The sequence below is a fragment of the Solea solea genome, chromosome 1 (genome assembly GCF_958295425.1).
Source record: "Solea solea chromosome 1, fSolSol10.1, whole genome shotgun sequence".
Classification (NCBI taxonomy): Eukaryota; Metazoa; Chordata; class Actinopteri; order Pleuronectiformes; family Soleidae; genus Solea; species Solea solea.
The window spans coordinates 31,981,877-31,991,800 of NC_081134.1; the positions used below are offsets into that span (position 1 = coordinate 31,981,877).

Sequence of the window (9,924 nt, forward strand, 5' to 3'; positions counted from 1 at the left end):
ATATATATATTAATGTTGCTGTGACGACTGAAGACATTGCCACAACAATCTGTGCATACATCATAACTAAATCTATTGCAAAGTGATGAAAACTACTAAGATTAATAAATAACGCAGGATATAAAGACCACACAAATGAACTCTTCGCTGCTTGCACTCTGTTCAAAGACATAAGTCACTCCCACATAAAATAAAGACATTGTTTTCATATAATTTAAGTGAGGGAAACTAAATTTAAAAAAATGCAGTGTTGCCAGGACAACTTTAAAAAGTAATGTATGTTTCAATCTCGGAACAGTCAGACAGACCGATGAATTACAGCAGAGTATAAACATGAATCAGTTGAAAAGAATATACAAAATACACATCTTAAATACATACAAGGTTGAATAAAAATGGAAATGGTCATGTTTAAAGGCAGAAATATTCTCATGTTGTACCGAGAACATGAAGAACATGGTATAAATTAGTGTAAATATTTAAATACTTGGTGATGGGATAAAGGAGTCTATAAACTGAGTTATGTGTAATGGGAATGGGGTATAGATACATATATATGTCTACCCACTCATAGTTTCTAACTATCTATAATATTATGTTCTGACATTAACATTCTTTAATTATTCTATGCATTTTAGAGCAGGTGCAATAGTTATTTTCACTTTATGTGACTTTTTTTAAGCTGTCTGTCATGTTGCAGCTGTTGCTCAAGAAAATAAAAGCCCAGTTAGGTTGAGTAAAAGACGATTTAGAGGCCCAAATGAGATCAATGTGTGCGTGTGTGATCAGCTGTTGCCAGACAAACCACCTCCACCAGCCCATGAGAGGAGGATTAAACATCTCACTGGCTGTGTGCACGAACCAAAGCAACTACATGCCTTAATGCCCCCTTTGTGTGAGTGACTGCTCTTCCAATTTCACGCCTGCAGACTAAAAAAAAGTTAATATCTCTAAAGTGACGGGTCCATGTGGAGCAGCACAGGTAACAGGTTTGTTCATTATGTTTGACATTCACCAGTGGAAGTAACAGAGGAGCCTGATGATGCACCATGCATACTAAACAGAAGCTGTTGTGTTTGTGTTTGTTTGTGTGTTCCAGTTTCCCAGAGAAGGAGGTAAAAAAAAAAACTTACCGAGAGAAACTCGAGAGTGCCAACATAATCCCGCTCAGTCTTTAAAAGTTCATTTAGGACGCAGACTCGCAATCGCAGCTGCTTCTCCAGGTCCTTCCCGCTTTCAGCCCTGTGCTCCCCTCTGCTCTCCTCCGTCATTGTGAGTAAACAAAAAATAATGCCGAACTTTTAATTTCCTTCCTTGGGGGGCGGGGGGGTACGTCAAAAAGTTTCACATGACTCCACGCTAGGCTTCACGTGTGCGGGTTAAAAACAAAAAAGTTTGCAGCATGGTCCAAACTAAGTGAAGGAGGGAGGAAGGAACCGGTCTGCTGAGTGCTCACTCACTTTAAGTCCACACCGGGGGAAAAGTAAGTACGAACCAAACAACAACAACAAAAACAACACAAAAATAATGGATTAAAAACCGCCGGGAAATAAAAAATACTCGATACTAATGAAATGAAAAATAGGATGGGAGTTAAATTACAGTGTTAGGACATGTCTCCACAGAGCGGAGGACTGCACTGTGGTTCATAAATTGGCTCCATGTGACTCCAAAAGTCTTCATCCTAATCCTGCCTCCCTGGTGCCTTTAATGTGGAGAGAGAGCGGTGTCAGGTCAGCGCGAGTGTTTAAGGCGGCTTCCGGTTGAGCATGTCAAAATAAAAGAGCTGCAACAGGTTTGGAAGGTAAAAGAGCAACTCATTTGTAGCATCATACATTTTTTTACATCACATCTATATGATCAATAATACATTAAAATCTCCACGTTAAACTTAATGCAAAATACAGGATATGTATTTGCTTTACCCTCTTAACCTGAACAAACCCATTATGTTATTTCATATATTTTGTTATTTTATGCAGCTTGACACTGTTAAATCCTAAGCAATAGACATATTCGTCTGTCTGAGGTGGAAAGACTACTGAGATATTCTACTCAAAGAAAGTTCCACTCTTCTGATAGTTTTTTACTTAAGTATTAGTAAAAGTACTGGTCTAAAAATGTACTCAAGTTAAAGTTAAGTTATTAACGTTACCTAGTTACAAGGTTGGGGTTCTTTTTTGTGTCGTGCAAAAAGGACAAGAGGACACAAATCTCACATGAATTTGTAAAGGCAACCCTTTACAAATTAAAGTGCTAACAAAATAAAATATACACATCATGCATCAGTCAACATGGGTCAAAGGTGACAAATGTCACTCACTCAGGGACCTTAATTAACGCCGATTCACCTGTCCTCATCATCATTCACCTGTCCTCATCATTCACTGCCAAAGTTTCCAGTGAGTGATTTTAATTTTTTATTTTTATATAACGTTTGTTTTTACTCAGTAACGGATGTGACTTCAAGTATAGCACAAAACCACATTACTGTTTATAAGAGAAAATATGAGGTTAAAAAAGCAGAGGCAGCAGAGCATCGCAGACCTCACTTTGACTCCATTTCTCATAATTTCCCTCTGTTTCACGTTGAACTGAGATAAATGGAGTGGAGAAATGAGCAAAGTTGAGTGTTCATCGCCCTAAAAACCTCCTCCTATGAAGCACAGCTGACACCAAGCTGAGTCCCACTGCAAAGGCTTAATACACAACTGAGCGTTGCCGTGTAAGTTAAATCACTTTCATTGCCTTCTTTCTCCTTCCTCGATGGAAAGCACAGCACAGTGCGTGTTCAACCAAGTGAAGAACTTGAGTCATAAAACCTCCGCTTCCATCATTAAATGGCAAATGAGCCTCATCATTAATATATTTGCGTTGATGGGGGGTGTTTTTTAAAAAAATATTCATTTCTGTGACATTAAAGACAAACCCAGCGAACAATTTTTGGTTCCAAGAACGTTCCGGGAACATTAGCTTTTGGTTGCGGGAACGTTCCCTGAAGGTTCCTCCCTGAGATTCTCCTGTGGTTGATCTGGAAAGTTTTCCTAACGTTCATTTTTGGTTGCACATTCAATTCCCAGAACCTTTCCCAGAACCTTTAGAAAACGCTCTCTTTTGGTTCCCAGCACGTAACCATAACGTTACTTTGTCACAACCTTCATACAACCTTTAGAGAACATTCTTTAAAGGTTCCTAGGTGATCCCCTAACGTTACTTTGTCACAACCTTCATACAACCTTTAGAGAACATTCTCTAAAGGTTCCTTATTGATCCCCTAATGTTACTTTGTCACAACCTTTAGAGAATGTTCCCTTTTGGTTCCCAGAATGTTCCACTCAGATTACTTTTGTACAACTCCCCTAGCGTTACTTGTATACAACCTTTATACAACCTTTAGAGAACATTCTCTTTTACTTTGTCACAACCTTCATACAACCTTTGTTTCCCAGAACATTCCCCTAATGTTACTTTTTTACAACCTTCAACTTCATAACATCTCTACAGCACAAGATCAAGCTTGAAAGTGCAAAAATAATGCAGATATCTGCAAAACTGTCATTATCTTGAGAAGAGAGCAGCTGTCTAACAAGTTGCTTCCATGTTCAGTTTCTAGTGTACTGCATATATAAATGCATGCGCGTGTCCTTTATGACATATTGTCAAATAAGCCTTTTTATTAGATTTGATCTTATTTTTCCTCATGAACATTTCAGCTTCTTGCTTTAGAAACGGCCACTATTATCTATTCATGCACCATTCATGGAGTACGTGTGCAAAGAGGAGGTGAATAATATTTCTCTTCAATAGACGTGCGGGCAACCTTACAATGTCACAAAGGGGTAACAAAAAACACCACATACAAAAAGTGAACTTCAATGACAGAATGATTCAAGTGTGGATCTGCACTGCAACAGCCCTTCTCTTATAATAAGCAACTCTCTAAATTAGATTTCTGCTTTAGTTTCCTCTCTGGCTGAGCTCCCATGTGAGGCACAGATACATAAAAAAATGATTTTACAGTTGTTTTGTGATCTGTGTGGGTTTCAAACCCCCTTCAATGTTCCTCTCTCTTTTGTACAGAAAGACTTGGGCCACTGTTACATTTGTTGTTTTAACACTGCTATAATGAGCATATATAGTGATTCTTTTATGAGAATACAACCAGAGAATACAGGCAGTGTCACAATAACAGAACACTGGAGGGATAAAAATGCTTCTATGGGCTAAATTGGGCTTGTAAGTGGAAGGTTCCTGGTTCAATCGCAGGAAGGGTTAGGGTTATCCTGGTTTTTGTGTGATCACTGCTGGTGGACTGGTCAAACTAATCAGTGCGTGTGCAACAATAACTCATTCTAATTCTATTCAATCAGTCTTATACAAAGTGCCTTAAAGGAATACTTGAGTAAAAGTAAAAATATCTTACCAGAAAATTACTTTGGTCATTTTCTTTTTTACAATATTACTTAAGTAAATGTCTTAAAGTATATGACATTTCCTGTACTTAAGTATCAAAAAAGTAATTTTCTGATATAAAATGCACTTAGAGGTTTGTAGTTTTAGAAGTAAAAGTAGTCAGCCAGGGATTGAGCCATGGTGGCTCAGTGGTAGGGCAAGTTGTCTTTCAAGTGGAAGGTTGTGGGTTCAATTCCTGGCTCTGCTAGTCTGATATGTGTCCTTGAGCAAGACACTTAACCCCATGTTGCAGTGTGTGAATGGGTGAAAACTGTAGTGTAAAGCAGCTCCTCAAGACTAGAAAAGCTCTATATAAATACAGACCATAAAACCAACTCTTCTTCTTCTTCTTCTGATTTTATTTGGTGGTAACGAGTAACAAAGATAGTTAGAGGAAATGTAGTGGAATAAAAGTAAAAGTTGCTAGAAAGATAAATAAAGTAAAGTACAGATACGTGACCTCTTACATGCCAATAACAGCTGCATTGTACCTTTCTTAAAACTAATTAATGTCATTAGTACCTGTTTTTGTCATACTATTTCATGTGCTGCTCGACAAAATATATTTTATGTTCATTCAAGAGATGCTTGAGCATAATAACATGTGTCGTACGAGTTAAACTCATTTGAAACTTGCTAACACAACTTTAAATCACACCATTTCATTCCAAACGCCAAAGATCACAGGATTTGACAGACATGATTTTTTTTTTTTATTTTACACAGAACTGTACGTAACACATTTGGGACATTTGTTTTGAGAAAATTAACTTTCATTTGAAAATGAATCCGTTGATCCTCCTCACTTTGAGGGCGCACGCTGACTCACTGTCACGCCGCAGTGAACAGAGTCATCATTAATATTATGAGGAACAGCTGTGCTTTTTCTTTCCCCTGCTTAAACATTGCAGATTGGCTGCTGTGAAAAAAGCCAACATTGTGCCTCGTCTCATCTTCAGTGAGCTGGTAATATACAAAGTGCGTGCAGTAATAATCCAATCCATCTCTTACACTACGGTTAATGGACTTGTTAATTTGGGGTAGGGAGGTTCTCATGTGCAAAATAATACAGATGTGGACCAAACAAAGACTTACACGGATCCAGAAAAGTGATTTTGCATTAATTATTGTGTTTATTTGCGTCAATTTCCAGCTGTTTTCAGTTGGAATGATCGTTCTTGCTCCCAGCTTTAAGACTGTAGTGCAGGAGCAGCGTGTTATAAAGTGGGTAAGGTGCACATGTGTTGAATAATACACAGCCAGGGCCACTTTACACCTGTTTCTGGGAAATTGCTATAATGCGAAATGGTTATTTTTGGCCTAAAAGGGAAAAATCATCTTAACAAGCAAGTTTTGTACTGGAAAAACAATGGTTTGTGTGTTCATTGCTGGTGAATATTAAGGATGTCTTCAGTACAAATACTTTGTTACTGTACTTAAGTACAAACGTCACGTATCTGTCTTTACTTTATTTATATATTTTAGCAACTTTTACTTTTACTCCACTACATTTCCTCGATCTTTGTTCCTCATTACTACCAAATCAGAAGAAGAAGAGTTGGTTAAGTGTCCTCAATTTTAATAGTTGTACGTCTAAAATTTAAATACATTAGTTTTTTTGGTTAATTTTTTAGACAATAGTAAGTTTTCCTTTACCTTGTTCCCAGTTTCGGCATGTATCTTCCACTTACTATTTTTGTTTTTATATATTATATTTTGTATATGTAAAACATCTGTATCGCACTCGAGAAACTTTCATTTCGCCAGCTATAAAGGGAGGATTAAATGAACCATTTGCAGGCTCAAATAATCATTCACGGATTAAATATGGATTCAGTTATCTTCATTCTGCAGTTTAACCATGCGTTCTGTCATTTGACCTCTTACTGTCGCGCATTCAGCACATTTTTGAGTGCGGGGGCTGTGGAGTATGTTTGAGCACATTTCCCCCATTCAAGAGAGAAAAAGAATGTAAGTGATGACAAGTGCACAAATTTATCAGCACCAGAGGGAGTCTTTATTTTATGGAGCTGTTTTATGTCTCAATTACAGGTTAGTGTCAGTTTTGTGAGGGGAGATGAGGACACGGCTCTCTCATGGTGAGTAAATCTTGACATTGGGCACACTCTGGTTGTTAAATGTGGTACTGCATGCTGTGGTGGACGGTGTCCACAGTGCTGTTCCTCTGCTGCCACCAGAGAGCAGTGTTGTTTAAATGAACTAGAATCAAAATCATGTCTCCATGAAACAGAGCCTCATAATACTGTACATTTATGTGTTGACAAAGCCCTTGAAGTTGTAACCAGGCCTGGCTCACAGACTCACACTAAAATACATACAACATTTAGAATCCTTGTATGAAAAGAAGGCAGTGATTATGTGATATGATTATGTGATTATGTCTGCGCTAAATCAACTTCCTTATAGTTTTATATGAGTTGTTCCAGTGCAGGTACATTTCCAGGCCCTTAAGATTTTATTGCCCATGACTTTGGTCTTTGGAATTAACGTCTATTATTTGTGGTTTGAGTGCTGCCAGGAAGTGCTCTGTTCTACTGCTGTGGAAAACAACTGTCATAGCACTTAACATCAAACATCAGTGGCTATAACTTTATTCATTTGCACAGATTGTGGATGTGTGTATGTATATGTACATATATCACCATATCTGTGAATGCTCTCAGTCAGGTCACTTAATGGTACATTTTTGTGGGAATAATACACAAAAACTCCTTATATGGACATCCTGGGTGTGTGAGTGTGTTTATAGGTCACATATTCAAGCTTTCAAAAAAGTGTTTTTTTTCCACCTTCTTATGGGTTGTTGAGTCAAAGTTATCATTCCTTTTATATCGCATTTTTAGTACTGATATAAAGTAGCAATAATTGTTGCAGTAGTCACAAAATAGACCGTTTTTCTTTCCTTTTTCTCATAAAAACTAACGGAGTGAACTTATTTCCAATTTTCACAAATTCAATACGATTTTAAAATACATTTTCCTCAGGTGTGTTTATAGAGTTGGTGAAAATGTCTGGGTTTTTTTCATCAGATTGCCAAGATAGTGCTGAAAAAAAGGATACAAGACACTCTATAAGCAGCTTCATCACCTGTGTTTAGCAGCTGAGGAAAGGAGGACATTTGCTGAAGAGGAGCTGCAGCCTCAAGTGTGCAAGTACTGAATATTACAAAAACAGGGCATTTACACATGTTGCCGGAAGGGAAAATGTGTCATTCATTTGCAGTGGTTGTATTGCACAAGTGTGCAAATACAAATTTGCTTGTCTTCAAAGTCTATTATTGCAGTCAATGATTATTTGCTTGTCTTCAAATCTATTCAATTGTCCACATATTCAGATTTTCCATGAGAGTTAATACAGTTGGGATGTACAGGGGATTTAGTCATTGGTTTCCACAAAAATTAACAAAACAGATGTATATAAATCTTAATTAAAACTTTAAGGGAAACTTAGGTTTGCTAACGGGCAGCAACATTGGATAGGGTGGCAGTTAATGACTCAAAAGTTTTTGTTTCTGTTAACTGATTGGATTGATGGAACAGCAGTAGAAATCCTCAACTACTGTACAGATTCTTTATAATCAGATCACGATCAGAATAACTTTATTGATCCCTGTGGAAAAATTGCTTTATTACTGTGAGTCAACAAAGACTAAACAGGAGGAAGTAAATAAGTAATAGCGTCTGAGCAAAGGTTATTTACATATGTAAGCAGAGTAAAAGCATAAATCTGTTTGAAAGAATACAAAATACACATTTTAATGAATATAAAGATAAAAAAACAGCAGTTAATCCAGGACGGGGACAGAAATGGTGGTGTTGAAAAGCCAGACATTTTCTTGCATTGTACTGATTAAGAACATTGTATAAAATACTGTAAATATGTAAATACTTGGTGATGAGATAAGGTAGTCTATAAATTGAGTTGTGTGTAATAGGAATGTGGTAGGTACATACAGTATACTTTAAATACTACTGCCTACTCCTTTTCAAACATTTGACAAGATGTAAATGTAAAAATCTATCTCTTCTAACTAGCTAACTAGAAATCCATCTAAGCTAGTTACCCATCTATGCTAGCTAGCTAAGAAGTGAGTCAGCAGACTAGACGTCTATCTCAGCTTTTTAAAGTTATCTACCTATTTATTCTTGCTAGCAAAATAGACATCTATGTAGCCATCAGCGACAGAAAAAGTGAAATAATGAGCTAGCTAGCAAACTAGACATCTATCAAAGCTGGTCAGCTATCAGTGCTAGCTAGCTATGTAAACTAGTTAGCACACTAGACGTAAATCCAAGCTTTTTAAATGTATCTCTATTGATTCTAGCTGGTTAACTCAACACCTATATGGCTATTTTAGCTAGAAAACGATCTATCTATCTATCTATCTATCTATCTGACTCATGGCAATGATGGATGATCATTGACTGGTTGATCTACAGCTGGATGACTGTAGATTAAAAAAACACACCAAACACCATGTTGTTGAGACTACACTCCCTCAACTCCTTCAACCATTGTGAGAGTGGCATTTTTTTCCACTGGCTGCCAAATGGTCTACTCAGTCCAGACTCTGCACCATCTTTATCCCCCACTGCCAACCTCTTTTACTTCTCCCCTCAGGGTCAGAAGGTCACGGATGTGCACTCACAGCTCTGCTCGGGGTTGGCTGACATCACAAAGAGGCGCAGTTTGCTCCCCTCATTGCCACCACGGCCAGTGTGAGGCTCGCTCTCACTATGCGCTCGTCAAAGGGTTCATTCACTCAGACCTCAGTCAGGGAACATGGTAAATTACTGGCCCCTCTGTGCCATTCAACATTGTTCCACTTAGCTCTGAAAAACATGGCTGCTTCTTCACCTTCCCCACACACCAGAACCCCCGAGAGTTCCTGTGTGTTAAAAACAACACCGGGATGACCACACGGACTCCCAGAGCAGCGACGGTGGCGGAGCCCGACACACAACAAATGACCACCTTGACGTCACGACCTGGTACATGTGAGCATTTTCACTCTGCCCACAAACCCGTGAACATGATACACATGGAACTCGCAGCCAATAATTTTTTATGAATATGCTTCTTGTGTGCAGCTGCTCAAAAACACTTCACTTTCTGGGTTCATGTTATTTTAAGAAGATTTCCCAGCACATTTCATTTTTAGTTTCGACGAAAGAGGTGGAGTTTTATGGGAATTTAAAGCCTATGGATTTAACGTATCGTAAATAAGAATTTTTAATGTATATTTTCCTTTCTATACAACATGTGTTTCCTTTATATCATACTTGTGTTTTCACATGGTAACTGTGGATGCTCAGGGGGACCAGCCTTTCGCAGCCTTGGCTCCCAAACTCCCAAACAAGCACTTCTTCTTGGCCTTTGACGCAGTGTGAGCTGTTGGTGTTATGAAGAACTGTTGTTTTCTCTGTTTTTTTATAGCCTTGTAAATGTGAC

The 9,924-nt window shown here is 38.0% G+C and overlaps 1 protein-coding gene across 2 annotated transcripts in view; it reads right to left on the reverse strand.

The window, feature by feature from the left end:
- The window catches only part of prex2 (phosphatidylinositol-3,4,5-trisphosphate-dependent Rac exchange factor 2), a 123,041-nt gene that overhangs the window by 92,071 nt on the left and 21,046 nt on the right, over positions 1 to 9,924 (reverse strand). Inside the window, exon 1 of one of the 2 annotated variants that reach the window (XM_058630059.1) lies at positions 1,134 to 1,687. The exons of the other annotated variant lie outside the window; for it this stretch is intronic. Coding sequence (XP_058486042.1) covers positions 1,134 to 1,271 — 138 coding nt within the window. The 5' untranslated portion in view covers positions 1,272 to 1,687. Of the gene's footprint in view, positions 1 to 1,133; positions 1,688 to 9,924 lie in introns of those variants that run through there. 2 annotated transcript variants of the gene reach the window in all.